The sequence below is a fragment of the Sparus aurata genome, chromosome 24 (genome assembly GCF_900880675.1).
Source record: "Sparus aurata chromosome 24, fSpaAur1.1, whole genome shotgun sequence".
In the NCBI taxonomy this organism is placed as follows: domain Eukaryota; kingdom Metazoa; phylum Chordata; class Actinopteri; order Spariformes; family Sparidae; genus Sparus; species Sparus aurata.
The window spans coordinates 1075234-1095005 of record NC_044210.1 but is presented as its reverse complement, the minus strand read 5'-3'; the positions used below and the strand labels follow the sequence as shown (position 1 = coordinate 1095005).

Genomic DNA, 19772 nt, shown 5'->3' with positions numbered 1-19772 from the left:
TCCTACAGACAGCACTCTACTTAAGACACTGTTCATGTTAAGAAGCACATACATAGTCTACACGTAAAGCTTGATGCAATGAACATTTTGGGTACTAAAAGTGTGTGTTTGTGTGTACACAACATTTGCTCCACTTTACATGAGGAGCAGTACAGCCCAGAGATTTTGCATTGGGTTTTAAGGTTGCAGCTTGGTATTTCATTTCAACTGTTACAATGTGCTTATGTAGATTCACAATAACAGCATGCTTGATGTCCTGTCGTAAGTATAGTTACTAGTCACTAGGTGTGTTTATATCCCCCTATTTATCTGCATTTTCAATTGGTGCATCAAAAAAATAAAGCAAATGCAGAAATTTTGATAGAAACTCAACATATTGTTATTTTTTACATTTGGCAAATACGTAGAAAGGTTGGTGTGTTGAAAAGCTAAATCAACAAAGTGAAATGGATACAGTCTTAACAAATACATCCTGATATACAAAGGAATGTGACTTGGCCACTGAAGCTTCTGTTCCAGTGCGCTGACAAAATTTTTTGAAAAGGTGCCCTTCAATTCACTGACCTGCAGTAATTGGGCAGAAACCAGTTGGAAATTAGGCTACAATAACTCACTTCAACTTAATGGCCTGCTGATGGGAAGTCAGACAGTATAGTAGTAGGAAGCTTTGTCAAAATGTTTAAAAAAATACCTACTTTTTATTAACTTTTTAATGGAAAGTAATAGAATATCTTTAATTAAACCATGTTGGGATAATTTCAGAGAAATCTCAAGTATGTTATCTGGTAATTACTAGCTACATGAAATGAAATGCATAACATTTTCTGGCATGTAAAAAATACAGCATTACCCTGTATGGAGCTATGAGGAGATTGTGCCCTTCCTCAAAATATTGAATGGAACACCTTTTCAACATCGGTTTAATGCACAGACTAAAAAATTGTTCAACCATCTTTTTATGTTGTACAATTTGTATTAGTGGTGACCTAACAGTTAATAGAAACACAGATATTTTTGCATTTCTGGTTTACTGAGAATTCTGTTAAAATGTGCACTACATTTGAAAGGAAATCTGGCTTGCGAGGAAAATTGTGTCTGCATGGTAGCTTTTCTTTTTGAAATATGATTAAGCCGGTCCCTTCTCCAATTTGCATTGGAACTTGAGTTTTCTGTTCAGTTGGTCACACCACTGCAGCGCAGCCTGTTTCTATTCCATGCAAAAGTGCACATGCAGGGCCGTTTATGTGATTTCCAAAAGTACTCCTGAGTAAACAAATCTGTATTGCTAAATCCATAATCATGGCTTTTAAGTCCAGTTTACCATTAATACTGTTCACACCAATGGCAAAATAATTTGCTTTTTCATTGTCACTGCCTTTCAGCTGCAGCTGAATCTTTCTCTTCAGATGGTGTGATTAGTCAGCTTTAGCAGCTCAGACTACTTAACATTTATTTGACCGCAAGCCAGTCACAATCAGCTATGGATGGCTGTGGATATCCCATCACACTCTTGTTTAACTCGAATGACATCTGTCAGCTCCCATTTCACCCCACTGCATTCTTTTCACACATGTAAGTTGTGAGTATGCTTGATATATTTCCTGTGTCTTGTATTGTTGTCTGATTTTATTTTAGTTCTGTCCTATTCCACTGTATTAATTTCATCAAATGCTAATAGAATTCAAAACATGTAACTGCATTCACGTTTCAGTTCTACAATTGTTAAAAAAGGCATTGATGTATATGAAAAGCAGGTTACATGCTTTTGTGTAAAGGTAAATGGCTCATGTGCATCAAGCTACCCACTTAGTGTAGGGGTATATTACCTATGACATGTTCAATTTAAGATAAAAAGCCTGTTCTAGAAAAACTATGTACGTGGAGATGCCTTATTTGTATTTTCTAGCTGATTCTGTAGTTTACTACTGGGCCCTTACTCCAAGTCACCAGAACCCTCCACCAATAGGGAATCAGAGGTCTCGGTGGGCTGTTCCAGATCTCTGTCAGTGTCCAATCACAGTAGAGACAGACACACATTCAAATCAAAACAGACAATACACACACACACACACACACACACACACACACACACACACACACGCACCCAAACACACAGAGGGGAAATGGAGAAAAAAGGGAAGGAGAGAAAAAGACGAAAGACAGTCACATACACAGCAAGATAAAAAGAACAGACAAGTGTAGCAGACCTGCCAACCATGAAGAAAACTCTACAAGGTCTACTTCTGCTTTCATGTACGGCCCTTCAGTAATCCTTTCAGTCTTATGGCAGCCACGATACCAGAGGCCTGTTCCATAAAGTGTGTTAGAAAAAGTGAAGAGCCCAACACCTGACTTGAATGAACCTAACAAATCAGTTAGGGGTAATGCAGTTCTATAATGGCCAATCCAAGTTCATACAACCAGATTAATTCAACACAGTCATTGCGTGTGGATTCTATTCACAAGTGGTCAGACAGTTTAAACCAATCCATCATGGCAAACAACTAGGGCTGAACAATATATCGTTATCATATCTATATCTAGATATGAACATTCAAGATATTCATATCGAAAAAGCAACGATATAAATGATATAGATTACCCCGCTCGCCCTGCACGTACAGCTCTGGCAGTCACAACAAACATCCTTTTTTACGATTGCCCTTGAATGCACCGCTAAGGCCAGCCAAACACAAACCTTATTTCATGCTTGCTGTGGATCGACAGCTGAAGCCAACCAATGACAAACATACGAGGGCGGGAGTGAGGGAGACGGAGACTGAGATGCACACACAACTTGGCGACTTTCTAGCTAGTTTAGCGACTTTTCAGACCCTTAGCAACGTTATTTCTAAAAAGCGACTAGCAACAAATTTAGCGACTTATTCAGATCATCAGGGGAAAGGCGAGAAATATATTATATTGTAATTCTCCTGCTGCTCAGAGTCATCGCAGTCCATGGCTCCTCTGCAGCAGCGCCGGCTCTCTGCCCTCCCGAGCGGCTGCGCAGGCGGCAGGCTGGTGTGCATGTGGGGGCTGGCTGGGGCAGCAGGAGCGGACGCCACGGCCTCTCGCTCTGTGGATTTGAGACCGTATAGCTGCCGTCTACTCTGTTTTGACCCGTTAATTCTCTGACTTCTTAGTCTTTCTAAATTCCACTGGTACTTTACCAGCGATAACCTGAAGCTGCTGAGTCTCGATCTTCACTCTCACACTTTCTCTCCAGATTAGGATTTCATCGTTCATCTTTTAAAAATGCACATAGTTCGTTTGATCTTCTCCCTCCCTTTACTGTTGTTACTTTAAATATATTTGTCTCTGTATTGAGTTTGTGATTATTTAGTTAAGATTTCTCTATCAACCATTTGTATATGGCTTAAAATAATCTCTTTATTTTTCTGAAAAATGCTTGGTTTTCACCGAACCCGTAGTCATATCGTATCGTATCGATATCGAGATATCTGGCATGAATATCGAGATATCAAATTTTGTCCATATCGTTCAGCCCTACAAACAACAGTGTTAAAGAGTGAGCAGCAATGTCTACAATCTTGCAACAGTGGAAACCTACAAAGAAATTAAACATTTATTCGCAAAAAAGAGAAAATTGCTGATAATAAATCCAAGAGAATGGTGGGTGAGAATTTGCTGGCTAAATCGCGTAGGAAGCAACTAAGTTAAAATCTGATTAACTATTTGTGTGCCTTGGTAGCTCATTGAGTAGAGTGTGTGCCCTCAGAAGGGACTCGGGTTCAGTTGCAACTTGTGGCCATTTGCTTACAGGACAAAAATTATTGCAAGTTTGTTGCACGTCTCTTGGAGGTATTTTGTAGTAACCTCTCAGCTAAAGACTGCTGCACATAAACGTACTTAATTATACATTCACAGTTTATCCTGATTATTAATTTGGCATGTCAGACAATAACCTAAATACTGACCTAAATAATGAGCTTCAACATAGTTTGCCTTGTGACAGCACCGTCTAGAACAGTTACCATATAAAAAAAAAAAAAAAAAGAAGCATGCAGTATCCGCTACACATCTCCCGGTTGACAGGTCCACATCAGACAAAGATAAAGCAAAGAAAGACAGAGCCAACTGAGCAACAACCAGCATGGACACAATACATTTACAGTAGCTGTTTAGTAGTCCAACGACGCAAGCACACAACAAACCCCACAACTATTTACAATAAACAGTTTTAGACAGGAAACATAAAAAAAAACATTAATATTCATGGTGCTTCCCCATTAAGGTCTTTTCACACATTTAAGACCATGACCAGTCCAGCATTAATCACCTTTGTGTGAATAGATTTGAATTTTGGAGTTTGGATGAAAGAGATCATTACACACAGCAATGCATCCAAGTATTTAAAATTGCCAAACAATGTGTTAACATTCACATGCTCTGAGTTCAGACATTAAGGTTTAAAAAATTCACAGTCTCCAACTGTATCTCTCAGCAGAGAGCGGTGCAATTCAATTTCAGGAGAGGCATCCTCCTAGTAATCTTACATTCATATCATAGGAAAACAGTTTTGAGCCAGGACTGTTTTTGGATCAAGTAGCTTGTAAAAATTATGGTTTGTGAGACTAGGTAAGCTACAGGTGTTATTTCAATGTGTCACAATCAGATATAGCTTTAATCAACTTGTAGGTAAATATTGGATTAGATGTACAGTTTGAGTAAACATATTCTAATGCACTTGGGCTTTTTCTCCTGTTGTATCACTCATACTTAATTGTGACTCCTTTGACGTTTAAAAGATTCAGATCAGGTTCGGGGTCAAAAAAGTGTATTGAGATAACCTTTTATAGAAATTAACTCACCTGGTGAATAAAGTCACAAATTATGTTTCTATGCTTGCACTTGAGGCCAAAATGGTTAGATTTACTTATTTTGTTTTCTTTACTGTTCTCATTTCATAGATGCATTAGTCTAAGGCAGAACTTGATTTTGTCTTTGTATTTCATTCCTACAGTACTGCTGTCACAAACAGTCAGTCTCCTTCCTCTGGCAGGTTATGGTGGATTCCTACATCTGCTAATCAAGATATGCTTTTTACCTTAGGAAGCCGTCGTCATTCACAGCTGCAGAAGGTGCGGTAGGCCCTGCCTCAGAGAACACATCTACCAACAGGCTGCCAGCGCTGGCCGGAGCAGCACCAAGCGGAGCTGTTGAGCGAATCCCAAGGAGGTCTGCTGATGGCGATGGGGTGGACTGGAAAACAAACAAAATTTGCAGTAAGGCTACAAAAAATGTGTACTTTGTTACAGGCTGCTTGTATGCATAAAGGCAGCCCAGCAATTCTGTTTATTCGTGAATACAGAGTCTGCTTACTGCATTAGAGGCAGCCATGGTTGCTGTGTCTTGCCCCCGGTCGCCACCTCCATTTAACTCCCCACCCTCCCTTTTGCTGTCTTCCAGCTCTGTCACAGAGACAGCACCAGGCCCCTTCTTCTTCTTCAGCTTAGCCAGGATTGATGATTCCCTCTCTGGGAAAGGAGGCATCTCCTCCAGGACAGTGGCCTAAAGTAACAGAGAGGACAATCATCCTGAGAGATTGGACAGAAAGAGAGGCCAACATCTGACAGACAACACAGTTATCCTGTTCAACAAGAACATAATGACAGGGCTCCTGTCTGTGTCCACATCTGGGGGCAGTTCTCCCAACAAATTATATTTGCGTATTAATTACTGAACATGTGTTGCGTTTGGTCTTATAGTCTCAAAACTAACCAGGACATCAGTGCTAGCAATGGAAGATAGCTTCAGATACTCGACAGCACGCTGCTGCAGCTCCACGTCTGAGTTGCGGATCTGGCTATCGCAGCGCAAAACCTCTTGGATGGTGGCCTTGGTCTCTGGGAACAGGTTGATAAACTTGATGTAGGCTGACAGCAGAAGGGCACGAGTGGGCACAGAACACAGATGGAACTTGGAGTGCAGAAGGTTGAACTGGACCAGGGGGCTGGATGACAGGACAAACAAGTTAAAATTTCCGGTTTCAACTTTTACTTTGGTGCCCTAGCAGTCAAAAACCAACATACCTGGAGCGTGGATCACCAGCGATAAGGTTACCAAACTCTCCCAGAATGTAGCCTCCAACCTTCACCATGTTCTCATGGCAGGCAGGGGCCTGCAAGGCCTGGAGGAGACAATAATTCAGTTCACTTGTTTTCAAAATACAGCAGTGCTAAAGAGACATTAATATCCTACTTTGTTAGGAAATGTACTGCCTCACTTTATATACTACATGCCATGATAAGCAGCAATCATTCAAGCAAAAGACAAGCAGAGAAGCTTGTTTCAAAAATGTTTTAACAAAATGCCCTGAGTAACCAAATAGACTACTTAAAACAAGAGTGAACACAGTCAATACACAGCATGATAATCTTTTAACTGATGGTAACATATGGACAAATTGTGGAACAACGGCGGTTTAACATTGCTGTTTGTCATTGTCTTTCCTGTCTGTTTTGCAGTAAGCAATCCCCTCCCATCACTGTAACCAGACATGAAAATGCAGCAGTAATTGTTAGACATAGCAGCAAACAGGAGGATCATGTTCTCTACACTTTCTCGGGCAGACAGCACCACCTTATTAAAGAGTTCTCTGTTCTGAAAAAGTGGGCATCTATACCATGTCTTTTTACTGCATGAGCTGTGGGAAGAGAGACATGGGTTACTGACCAAATACTCCATTACTGTTGGAATAACTGGAACTATTTAACTCTTATTTTAACAAAAATATATAACTTACAGCAGCTGTAAGGTTAAATCAAGGAAGAAGCTCTGGAAGATCTACTAGACATTAACAGTTGGTGTAGTAACATTAAAACCAACATAATGTAGAAATTGGGGTTTTGTGCAATTTGGCTCCCCCCAGTTTCTGAATGCAACACCACTGGCGTGAATACAAATCATAGGTCCGTAACAATTTGTCCGACGTTATGTAGGCGCCAACCACAAACAACACCCATCACATCATAACAATATCACAACTGCAAAACTTGGATCTTATTGTAAACATATATGCAATGCTGTGATCCTACGCTCTTACTCATGTTACATGTGCAGAAACAAATTGAGCGGGCAGAGTGGCTGTTATACCATTCACCCTATTAAAAATCAATGTGCAATCAAAATGACTGTTGAAGCTGTAATTTTGAGATAAACAATCAAATAATGTTGCTTCAACTTGCCCTTTTTTTAATAAATGGTGTAGATAATATGGTTAATGGTCAACTCTAACACTGTGTGTTGTTAATTCACTGTGTCCCACAGGTACTAAGATAGGGAGGTTCATGTGGTGTTAAATGTGGTGTCACCTCAAAGACTGTCTTTGCGGCGTAGCCCTGCACGTCGTCTCGGTTGATGACAATCTGAATGACGCGATACCAAACTTCTTCGCTGACGTAGTCACCAGCAATGCGGATGAGGTTGAGAATGGTGTCCACGTACCAGGAGTAATCAACGGCATACTTTTCTGCCAGTATGGCCACTTTCAGCACCTGAATGAGAATGAGAAAGAAAAATTACCTGCAATCAATCAGATGTTACTGAGTGTAAGATTTAAGGTTAACTCAAGTGTTTAGTTTGTGGAGTACTGGTTGAAGTGGTGCCATGTAAAGATGGAGTATTGTTGAGCTTCTCACAAGAAATATAGAAACAATCATTTTGCTCTTTTTTGTGCATTAGTGTCTTTAGAGCTGTTTCTATAGGTCTGAAACAAAGTTTTGAATTATTTGGCTTGACAAAAAGCACACTTTAAAGGAGAAACTTTGTAAGTGCTGGAGACATGATACTTATCATTGGCAGCTTTTGGGAAAGTCCTGTGATAAGTTATTTCTGGTCAGAGACATAAAATATTGGAAAACATATTTAACAAAAATTCCATTCCAGTTCAACACTTTTATCTTAAAAGTTCACTTTCATTGAGGACACTTTAATGAATATCTACTTTGAGTTCTGACCTCTGCTTGCAAAAAGCCACCACAAAACTGTGTTGTCCAAGGTCTCCTACCTTACTGTGGGTATGTATTTTTTCTTTAATTAGATATTTTACTGGATTATCTTCCAACACGATAATATGCATCTTCAAAACTAAACATCCCCTTCTTGTTCTTTCCTTTGTTCCCTTGTATATAAAGTTGTTAATGGAAATACAGGATATATGATACACATTGTCTAAAGGAAGAAGCGATTAATGTGTCAAAGTCATACTGCTTATCTATTGCAGCTCTCTGTATATGCAAGACTGTTTTTGTTTGTAGCTGGTGAAATCCTCTATTATACTTTAAAGAACTGAAAAAACTAAATGTGGTTTGTCATACAGATTCTGAAGACTGCTGGTTTGCTGTGGTGGAAACAAGCATCACCAATTCTCACTTGATATTTAAGAAAGAAACAAACATTCTTGGAACACCAACACCCACCATCTCCTCTCTGATGGAGTAGTCCGCTGTCTCAAGGTAGCTGAGCATCTCGGCTACAATCTGCTTGGCATTGCTGCGATCACACATGGCATACAACAGATCAGCTGCCCTCTGCCGAACACTTACATCCCTCTCAGTCTGCATAAACACAGAGACAAACACTTATGAAATGGAAGAAAAGAAAATATGACAGAGGTAGAAACAGACCTACAAACAAGTGTAGATCTATGTGTGGATTGTCATGTGCGACTTGTGAAGTGTAATATACAGGGGGTCAGTGGAAGTGGGTAGGAAGTCCCTCTCACCTAATCATTTATTAATTTGATGTCTAATGAATGACTGTATTTAGTTCAAAGTATGAGGCACCACCTTTAGGGCGTTGATGACGGTCTCAATGTGCGTCTTGACAGCTTCATGGGAAAACTCAGAGCTAGCCAGTGTACACATACTCTCAAGAGCCAGATAGCGCAGGTTAGTCTCTCTGTGCTGCAGGAACTGGCCAAGCTGGTTACAGGCTCGCACCAGAAGGTTTGGCTCACTGCAGAAGACAAATCAAAATTTACTTCTATGGTTTAGTTCTTAATTAAGATGCATACACATGCAGCCTGACATAATATCTAAGGTCATGTTGTTGCTAAGAATGCTCACCTGTCATAGTGGATGATAAGTGATATTGCCTCAAACAAGATGGCATTCTTGGCATTTGAGTGCTGCACCTTCTTGGACTTTGGTGGTTCCTGTGCCTTATTAAGGATGGTCTCAAGACACTCCACCAGACGGCCCTTGACAGCCCCATCTTCTGGTGGTGGGTAGCACTGCAACAGGCGCAGTAGCTTGCAGGAGAGCCACGGTGCTGGGACAAAGTAGTAGGTGTAATCCTGGAGGTCAGTGGAAGCCGACGACACAATCTGGAGACCCAACACAATTTTCCTGAAGACTTACTCTGGTAAGTCAAAACTGAACTTGTGCAAGACAAGGCTCAACAGACCCAGTGCAGTGCAGCTTACCCAGATATAAGCAGTTATGTTCAGTTACAGAAACATGTGAATTGCCTGTATTTTTTTGCCCTATACTAGACTGCACAGATAAGACCGTATTGGTAAGGAGCTCATCGGTGGTCATTTCAGCCACCTGTTACCAACTTTGCCATCTTTGATAATTTACAACACTGATTTATCTCTAGTTCTAATCCACTAATTAAAAACAAGGTCACAGCAAGTCAATGCGCACACATGTGCGCGCACACACACCCTGCTGAGTCTAGAAACAGCCAGGGAAACACAGGTCTTGAACTCATCTGGATTCTTCTGGCTAAGACAGGTGATGAGAGAGATGGCTGCCGTCACCACACCCTAAACACGAGACACACATGCAGAAAAAAAGACAATTAATAATATCACTGATATTGAACAGCCTGGCTCAGAGTCCTGCACGGGTTCGGGTACCCGCGGGTACCCGACGGGTGACCTGCACAATTTGGATGAAACAGGTGAAAAATAATGTCCTGTGTCGGACACGGGTGCGGATCAGGTCGGACGCCTAGAGAGCGCGGGTCGGGTTTTGCGACTGTCATTTTCATGGCATCAGGTGCAAAAGAAAAAAATCATTAGTGACAGATCTACAAAAATATGCCTGCATTTCAAAATGATAAGCATGTACCGTATTGACCAGAATATAGGACAAGGTTTTTTTCGATGAAAATTATGTGGAAAAAGTGGGGTCGTCTTATAATCGGGGTCTAACCGTTGACACATGCTGGTAGTTGTCTGGCGGTCAGGTAGTTGTCTGGGTACATGACCGCAACGGCAGAGGGCGCCAGCTTATTGTAGAGACGTCACTGACACTGTGGCTGGGGTTATCTGTCAATCACAGCGGAGAAGAAGTGACAGGAGATGAAAAATGGACAGACGCGGTGACTTTAAGGAGCAAAGTGGATCAAGTGTGGCAAGTTAACAGACATCTGAGGCGGAGCTATGATGCTAATTTTAAGATAATGGAGATCAGTGCAGCGGAGGCGCCAAACAACTGTCAGCCAGCCAAGAAATATGGAGTTACTGAGTATAACGTCTGTACGTTACTGAGATGGCGGGTCCAAAAAGATCGTCTGAAAACGCTAACAGTAAGAGAAAAGCTTATCGTGGTCCTCTAAGCGGCCGCTTCCAAGAGACTGACAGGAGGGTATGTGAATTTGTTATTAAGAAACGAATTTTGGTTAACAGATGGGGGTCGTCTTATAATCAGGGTCGTCCTATATTTGGGTCAATACGGTATATTTCATATGAGCTCATTCATGCGTGCTTGCGCCCTCCCAGAACTCCCATTCCCCACGCTGGCTTACTTTCATTTTTAAAAATTGCGTCAGTCTAATTTTGCTTCGGGTGCGGGTCGGGCGTCGAATCAATTTATAGTGGGTCGGCTCGGGTGCGGAATGTAATTTGTGCTACTGTCGGGAAACGGGTCGGATGCGGTTTTAAGTACGACGGGTACGGGCGGGTGCGGGTTTGCAAAATAAGACCCGTGCAGGACTCTGGCCTGGCTTCACCAATTTATAGTCTTGTTGGATGGGAAACTTTAGAAAAGATTGAAAGCAAACAATTTTAACTTATTGACAGTTTGTCAGCTGATCTACGTCAGTCAGATAATACAGATACCACTGTATCTTTTACAAAGTTCTATTTAATATGGAGGTCTGGACTGTGCTTTTACCATATGTTGGTCGTTGAGCAGGTGCACCACTCGTGATGTCCATTCGCCCATCAACACCAAGTCAGGAGAGGTCTTATAGAGGCGCAGCAGACACAGGGCAGCTGACTGTTTCACACTGTCCATCGTATCACTGTGGTGCATCACATTCATATTACCAGCAGCCAAGTGAAGTCACAGTGAACTCTAGTAACAGTTTTTAAACTTTGTCATTCACAGCAAAACATAAGTAACGAAAAAAGGACACATTATAGTGTTTGTTTGTTTTTTCATTTTACATCCTCAACCCTCAAAAGCAGAAAGTCAGACTCACCCAGCCACCAGGATTCGAGGGATCTCACTAGCAAAAGCCTCAGCCATTTCACGGCTTCCCACATTTGCGATACAATGAAGAGCCAAGCACATGAAGGTGGGGTTGCGGCTGGACAAGTCATTCTTAATGGCGTTGTTGATCAGACGGATCAACTCACTGTTGCTGTTTACCAGCACTGAGATGAACAGGTAGCCCTTGAGAAACAAAAGAAGAGTTGTTTTTTTTTAACTGTGTAGGCATTTAAAAAAAAAAAAAAAAAAAGTAATCAAGAGTCCAGTAGATGTTGAGCATTGTCAAATCTGCCCCAAACTTCAAACATTTGTTAAGTCCTGACCTGAACAGATTGATATTTAAGACTTGAAGACCTGTAGTGTGAAAGAAACAGCAATGGAATATTGAGCAAAAATGCATAAAAGCCCATGAGAGCAAGAGCAGGGTAAGGGTTACACTCACCACCCAGATGTTGCATACTTGTGAAGAACATAAACATGGCTGCCAATAGAGTGTGACTCGTCTCCCAAGCCAAGGAGATAGTAAATATACTAATTTGATTTTCAATTCCAATTGATTGCTTAAAATGTATGTAAATATGTGTTTGTTTTTTCTGAAGTATGGTCAGGCCAAAGATCGATGCCATCGACAGCCACCCCCTATTGAGTTCAAAACATCATGATTCAAAAGGCGCCCCACCAGAGAGCATAATAAGGGGGCAGGTCCCTGAGGAATTGCCATAAGGCTAGAGTTGTTGTTTGTGACATGTGGAAGAGAAAATTAAAATAAGTTTGTTGCTGCTTTGTCCCATTTTTTTCTCCCAAGAAACTCTGTAAAATGTGTTGCAGTGGTGCCTCTTATCTGCAGGCAGCTGTTAATGTGCTACTTATAACTGTGTCATTTTTTTTCGTGTTTTCTTAGCTTGGCTTCCTCAGTATAGCTAGCTGGCTAACTTTGTTTCAAGCTTCTGAGGCTGAACACAGCTAAGTTACAGACATGTGGGGCAAATTCTGGTTACATCTAAAGACATATGACTGGTGACATTTTTACTCAGGTTCAGGATGCTCCATCACTCTAAGTCCACATACCAAATTAAAACAGGGTTGATAATCCTACAAACAGCAAGTGTGTGGTCCTGCGTCTTGACTGAATAGTCTTGTGTATTCATTCTCACAGTTAAAACAAATAAGTAAACATTGGTAAAATCCTTATATATATTGTCTCACATATTTTATTTTTGCACTAAGAGTTATTGAACAACCCTTTATAAAATCCTACCATCACGAAGGTTCTAATGATTAGTTCTTACTGAAACTGCTCTGAAGAGTTGTTGAATGAAAATGCACATTTTGTTAAATGTGATTGATGATTCTCTTGAAGTTTTTTTCAACACATACTAGGGCTGCACGATTCTGGAAAAAATGTGAATCACGATTTTTTTGCTTAGAATTGAGATCACGATTCTCTAGCACGATTTTTTTCACAAAATGTTTATTGCACTGATGAACTTGAACAAAACAAAAAAAAACCATCATAGTATGGCAGAGGCATAGTAAGCAATGTTTTTTTTTTTTGTTTTGTTCAAGTTCTATCATTGGATGAGAAATCCAATGTATCCTTTAATACCTCATGTTGTACAGTGTTTATTGGGGCCGTATCTTAAGCTAGGTGATATGTGATAGCTGCTGTGATCGGCTTTCTAAAATGGAGGCGTAATATTCCTCCTTTTCCAAAAGCCGCCTCTGAGGTAGGCGTAAACATGTGACTTACGTGAAGCCCGAGTTGGGCTGTGAACACTTGACAACGAATTTGTCTTCAAAATAAGAGCTTTACATTGCACTCCATTGGAGTTTAGAACTGGGTTCTTTGCGGGGGCTTTTAATTTGAAAGTAGCGACCGTTCCTAGCTTGTCGCTACAACAACAAGCTAACACAACCATACAGCTGGTGATCCAGGAGAGCTAGCATCTTCCGGATCTCCCGTTGCTCATCTAGCAGGCGAGGCGGAAATAAGTGTACCCTCCGAGGCAGCAAATCGGCGGACCAAAACAGACCCCCAGTTTGCCGCCCTCTGTCTAAAACCGCGGACCTAGCCGTCAATAGGACGGGCAGATTGGCGGCTTGCTGCCCTGTCTAAAAACGGCTTCTCACTCACTCCTTCCAAACACTCAACTGCAGGCGGGCTTCCTCCACTGAATCACGTGTTGTAAAGACGCTTTACCACAGGTTGAGGGAGGAGGCAGCGCCAGTGCTGCGTTTGGGGGCGCTTCAAAAAATCCGGGAGGAAATAGGAGCATTTGTTTGTGATTCAGCTCGAGATATAAAATGCTTCAGAATCGCTATGTGTAGAAATGAGATCACGTGTATGTGTGAATCGAGATCGCGATTTTTTAATGATTTTTTGTGCAGCCCTAATACATACTATAGTTTACTATCACTTATATTATAGGTAGACTTAAGCACTGGCACATACACAGAAACCCTCTTGGCCCTACAGTTCCCACATCATGAACCTATTCTGACTTGATGTGAGTCAGAATAGTTTCAGTAATTGTTTATAGTAGTTAGTGGAATTAACTACTTACTAAACTACTAACTACACATCACACTGCAGAGTCATTAAGTATTTAAGCATTTTGCTATTATTGTTTTCATTCATTTAAAAAAAAGTGTGTTTCGTGACATTAGAGCCCACATATATATTGTACACATCCGTCAAGTCAGGGTTTTTTTCTCTTGAGATGTACAGTAGACGTAATGTTTAAACATTATCAAACTAATACAAAAATATTTAGGCACATTTTTTGTAAAGTCTAAATTTTTATATCAATTAATGGTTTTAAAACTACCCCAATAATATTTGAGGTTGATTTATTACTTCTAACATTATTTCTTAAATGCCTGAGGTTGCTGTTTTATCTTGTTATGCGAGTGTGCTGTTATCTAAATAAAAGAAAAATACATTTGTCTGCACCTTTATTCACGGGCACAATATTTACACAATGTGTTAAGAATCTAAAATCAGGGCTGCACAATTAATCACAATATTATCAAAATCGCAATATTGTATGTGTGGCCATTTTTTGATCAAGTAAACTGCCTTTAAATCTTGTTCTCCAGATGTCTGTTTGGTACAGACCTTTCCAAGCATGTGCACATTATGCATGGCACTTGACTGTGGTGGCAACTGAACTTTATTTATATAGCACTTTGTGCAATATAAACATTGTAACACTGTTACCTAGTGCTTGACAAACAAAAAAACTGTTCAAAATAATAAAAGAAGGCAGAGTAAAACTGTACTTTTACATAAAGGAAAAGAACGTGATACGTAAAAAGCAAACTAGTAATGTTAACAGCAAAGTTGTTTATTTGCTCACTAGCAATATGTATTGGCGATGAATACCTTTTTCTAGTTTCATGTATATGCATTAAACACAAACCAATGGAAAGCACATAATGAACATGCCTAAGCTTATGAGCAGCCTGTCATATCCCTTGATAATGAGAGCATGCAACGAGTTCCAGGCCAACAGCCAATCGTTTAACAGGTGTGTAAATCGGCCATACCATCCCCGTTACAGACAACAAAAAAAATGTGGAGCGAGGTGTTATTATGGATACCAATAGCATTCTCACGAGACCAGCCTTTTTCAGGTGCTTTTATTGCGGTTTGATATAGTGCTGTATTAGTATGTCGTTGGGTTGGAAAACATACCAATCTCTGCTGCCTCTTCCAGGGCTGCTCTTCACGTCAGGGGCTAGTATTAACAAGTGCTGATAATATTCTCCATATTCTTTTGTACAAAAGTAACGTGGATTAAAAGTTAGTTGTCCTGTGCCGGCAACTCACTTCTCTCATGTCTTGTCCCAATGAACCATATACAATAATTTTGCATTTTGGCTGGTGTGATCCCATTGCAAGACAGTTTCTAGTTTGATCTTATGTCTTAAAGTGGATAGAAATGATTGAAACTAGGATACAATGATCCATGATATAAACAGGTGTGAGCCAGCTCCTTCACTCTTAGACAGTGTCCAGATTTCGGGCATAAACACCCTGAAGGGACCTTTCTGAGGGTAGTTCTGTTGCTGTGAATGTATGAGATTCAATCCTCAACCACTGAAATACAGATCCTGACTCAACATTATTCAGCTTACGCAACATTTCCAGAGAAAACGGTCCACAATAAAAAAAAAATACAAATATTAAATCAGGAAGTAGTCACAATGGCAGTGGCCTCTGTGTTGCTTTAACGTTTATATTTCATGGTACTTAGGTTTGTGATTCTGGCCAGTATGTGAGTGATGACAGACTGGTCATTGATCTCTAGTTCTGTCAACACTGACAGTCAGCACACCTTAGATCTTGTGAGGTCAATAGAGCAGGAATGGTGTTTGATATGCTGTCGTAACAACACCTCCAATATGATCACAAAATTTGGGACAAGGATTGAGTACCAGCTGAACTAAAGCCTGTCAGTATCAAAGAATCACAATTTGGCAATGAATGCATGGTCAGATTGTTGACCAACTTTGAAATCTCCACTATTAATTGCCAATTTGCGATAGAAGAAAAAACTTGCAAAACAACAACACATACAATATAACCAGTGAAAGACTTACAATCTGTTTCTCTGTGTATTTGTTGGAGCTCAGCAGGTTGACTGCCTCCATGTGTCCAAAGTCAATGTCATGGCCAAGCAGAAAAATGAAGAGCAGCTTGCAGACATACTTCTTCTTGCTGTACCCATCCAGAGCCTTGTCCCCTTTAAACTTGGAGCGAATGTTGGCCAGCTCCTTGTTGATTCGTTTGATCTCAGCTTCCTTGCTCTTACCTGATGGGAAAGGACGTAGTACAATGCCAGTATTTAGAACATAGACTTCGGTAGTAACTGAATGGAGGTTTTTTTCTCTGATTAAAAATAAATAAATAATAACAATAATAAAAATGTTATATTTTTCAAAGTGTTTTATTATAGCTCCACAGTCCACTCCACTAGTACCCCTCCATGCCCACATTTCTAACAGCTTCAAATTCAATGGGTATGTGCTGACATACAAAAATGTGTTAGGGGCACAGCAGAGGTGCATGGCTCTCTGATATAGAGAAATGTGTGGCCTTGTGGGAAGTAGCATTCAACCGTAATATGTTTCACTTTAGGATACAGTGTACAGTGACTTTAGCACTAAGCTTAAAATGCAGCATTTTTTGCCAGTAAGTGTGTTGTGTGCCCAGTTACAGTGATGCAAATGTTAGTCTTGTTATTTCTGGAGTCAATGGCAGGCCTTTATGTTGACAACAAGTCAGAATGTATAATTTTGGATAAATGTCATAACAACATTTTCAAAATTATCAACTTCAATACCAGAGTGAATAATAACACAAGTAGTGACATATGCGTAATTAAGCAAAAAGTGTATAATAGACCTGACAATGACTTGTAGACAGTCGTATCAACATTATACCAGCGTTTGACTACAGTTTTGATGACTGTATCTGTAGGATATGGCACAGACATGAAGAGAATACACACAAAAGGTGAAGGGCAGTTTTTTTCCTGTGCACTTTTTTCTTTCTCTCCCACCTTCCCACTTTGTCCCTCTTTCAACAGGGGCAAAGGACAATTCCGTCATCATATTTATTGATAATTATCAAAGGCGAACTCCATGTAAGCAGATAGGGCAAGCAGGAACGCCGCTGCAGTACCAACACTGCCTATGTGGACGGACGGACAGGGTGCACAGCATCAGCTGAGCAATGCACTTCAATTATCACTGTAGACACAACTAGCTGTGTTGGGAGATGCCATGTCATTTCCCTTAGTGGGCAGAGTGACGGAATGGTACTGAGCTGAGTTACAGCATCACTTTTGGAGAGTTTACTAGAGGGTCTCGATCAAATCCATGACGAGCACTGAGAGGGTCTTGGTGAGCTGCTTTGGAATGTCCCAATCACTATCGTCATCTGCCAGAGATTTTGCCATATCATTTCTACTGGGCGTCTAACCCCATCTTAGTGTATTTAATCATTGTGGGCAATATTTCAAATCAAAGTATTTACATTTTTTTCAGGTATTTTATTCAATGCACCAGCCATACACAGACAGTCCAATCTTTTTTATCTTATCCATCAACATTTTCTCACTAGAGAAATCTATTCTATGCTGTACTATATAAAACATGTTAAACAGTAGCTGCAACCTTGATTCACTAAGGGTATATTTGGCTTATATTAGTAACAACCCTCTTTGTTTAATTTTAATTGATTGCTAGTATATACAAACTCACAACAGGTCCAGGTAATTAAACCTCCCTCAGTGTTTTCCTATCAAGCCTTTATCAGTGACCAGCCCTTCGTTATATTGGCTAAACCACTGGCCAATAATCAAATATTGGTTACAATAAAATTACACATATCTTCAAAGAAGATTTTAAGTACAACAGAGGATGAAGAGTCTAGTGGAGGGATCAGCTGATTGAATCATATCAATTTCCTTTAGTTGGAATCTCTTAGTTAACCTTTATGCATAAAATATCAATAATTAAATGTATCGGTTTAATAGTTATAAAGTTTCTAGAGAGCGACTAGTTATTGCCAACACTGTGGGAATCCATATTCATATGTAATGGGGACTATCTACACAATATTGCAAATGCATGCAAACATATTTCAGAGAAGCACCAGCGACTATTTCTACAGCTCTGCCTTATTCAATTGATTTTGGCAGCTGGTAGGTGCTTATTGGTGACTGTCTGGTGTCGACCTAATATAATAACAAACACAGCTTTCCAACTTTTAAATTAACTATGGTGTCAATCAGTTTAACATTAGACACCCGAGTGTCTAGTATTGTACAGATATATGTGGTCTAAGTTTGACCAAAGCAACAGCCAAGACTCAAAAAAAGAAGGCCTCATTTTCTGCATCCAAGCATTAGTCCGTTTTTTCATGTGGCAGCAAATACACCGCCATGTTACAGGCTAAACCTTAGTATGAAATGTCACATTACTGATTGGACAGCGGCTAATTAAAACTAGAAGTGTTACAGGCAAGTATCGCCCTCCCTGTGTACCCCCACGTCATTACAACACGCAAAAGGGCACGGTTAGCAACACCTCAGTTATGTCAAATGATGATAGTGGCATGTGATTAACGTCACACAAATAAGTAAGAACATTGAATGTTACTTACAATTTCTAATGTCCGAAATGAAAACAGCTAATCCGCGCATTCCATCTCCTTTCGACACAGCCGGCATGTTTGCAGGTTTCTGTCCTCACTCCGGCCTTATTCGTAAAAAATGAACTGACGTCGGTCAGCTTTTCAGACTGGACTGAAGTGGAAGATGGCCAACTTGACGTTTGGTAGTAGCTAGCTACTTCGTAGATCCGGTCGTCCAATATAAATTTATGACAGACTGTTGCCTACCTACCTCACTGTAGGCTATGCCTGTACGTGGCTAACTCCTTTTGCACTTGCTAGATTAGCTGTATAGCGGTGGATCAACCAGCAGCAGGATAAGATAACGTTATCCCTGTTAACTGGCTCGTTTCCGCTGGCTATGCCAAGCTAACGTTATTTCATTCAATCCTTAGCTAGCTAGGACGAGGACCTACGCGCCTAACACCTGCAGTAATAATTCCCGTCAGTTAAAACCACCCAGTATTTGAATCTCTATATGATAAATGCAATCAGACGTGCCAATGAAAACAACATCCGAGAATATAACGTTAAGTTACTTCGAGTCACGCACCGTAAAGCTAGCTTAACAGCTAGCTAGCTAGCTGGCTAGCAATATCATTCAAATACTGGAATACATCACCGGTTGACCGGAATAACTCAGCGGGGAGCCTTTAACTGCCAACCAGCGATATGCAGTAATTGCACTTTTCTCTTTATCGCGCACTAAATTTGCTGAATAAGATGTCCTGTATAATTGATGTCCGTTCTAATTCTCCACCTTCCAGTCCGCGGCTGGGATAAAGCTCGTGACAGAGGAACCAACAGCGTGACCGCGCTACGTAACAGTGCACGCGCACGCTCCTGCCCCTCGACTGAGTGTGCATTATTTGGTTCAACAATAACGCAGCTATGACAAGGGCCCACACTAAGTGCGCCTGTAACCTGCGCATTCACTAAATCCTCTCTTTTGAGCGATTTAGCACTGGCCAAAGAGGCTATGAGTCCTGTGACAAGGAGCTGGTGGCTTGGGAGAAGGTGCCGTTTCAACCACGTCTGCTGTGACATTGGTCATTTCGTGTCGACATGCATCATTATTTGAGTGATCAATTGCAGTAGACAGCGAGATCCTCCCAGTAGCA

At 40.7% G+C, this 19772-nt stretch overlaps 1 protein-coding gene across 6 annotated transcripts in view; it reads right to left on the bottom strand.

Annotated features, from left to right (window-relative positions):
• Positions 1 to 19484, bottom strand: part of ap2a1 (adaptor related protein complex 2 subunit alpha 1) — a 40624-nt gene extending 21140 nt beyond the window's left edge. For 3 of the 6 annotated variants that reach the window (XM_030409346.1, XM_030409348.1, XM_030409349.1), the window contains exons 1-13: positions 18643 to 19483; positions 16074 to 16285; positions 11458 to 11651; positions 11148 to 11277; positions 9692 to 9793; positions 9090 to 9349; positions 8811 to 8979; positions 8442 to 8579; positions 7335 to 7517; positions 6054 to 6151; positions 5743 to 5974; positions 5344 to 5532; positions 5069 to 5223 (exon numbers count right to left, since the gene is read on the bottom strand). In XM_030409346.1, coding sequence (XP_030265206.1) covers positions 5069 to 5223; positions 5344 to 5532; positions 5743 to 5974; positions 6054 to 6151; positions 7335 to 7517; positions 8442 to 8579; positions 8811 to 8979; positions 9090 to 9349; positions 9692 to 9793; positions 11148 to 11277; positions 11458 to 11651; positions 16074 to 16285; positions 18643 to 18709 — 2129 coding nt within the window. In that variant the 5' untranslated portion in view covers positions 18710 to 19483. Of the gene's footprint in view, positions 1 to 1937; positions 2001 to 5068; positions 5224 to 5343; positions 5533 to 5742; positions 5975 to 6053; positions 6152 to 7334; positions 7518 to 8441; positions 8580 to 8810; positions 8980 to 9089; positions 9350 to 9691; positions 9794 to 11147; positions 11278 to 11457; positions 11652 to 16073; positions 16286 to 18642 lie in introns of all 6 variants that reach the window. The other 3 variants (XM_030409344.1, XM_030409345.1, XM_030409347.1) reach the window with 3 other exon arrangements.
• Positions 19485 to 19772: the final 288 nt, after the last annotated feature.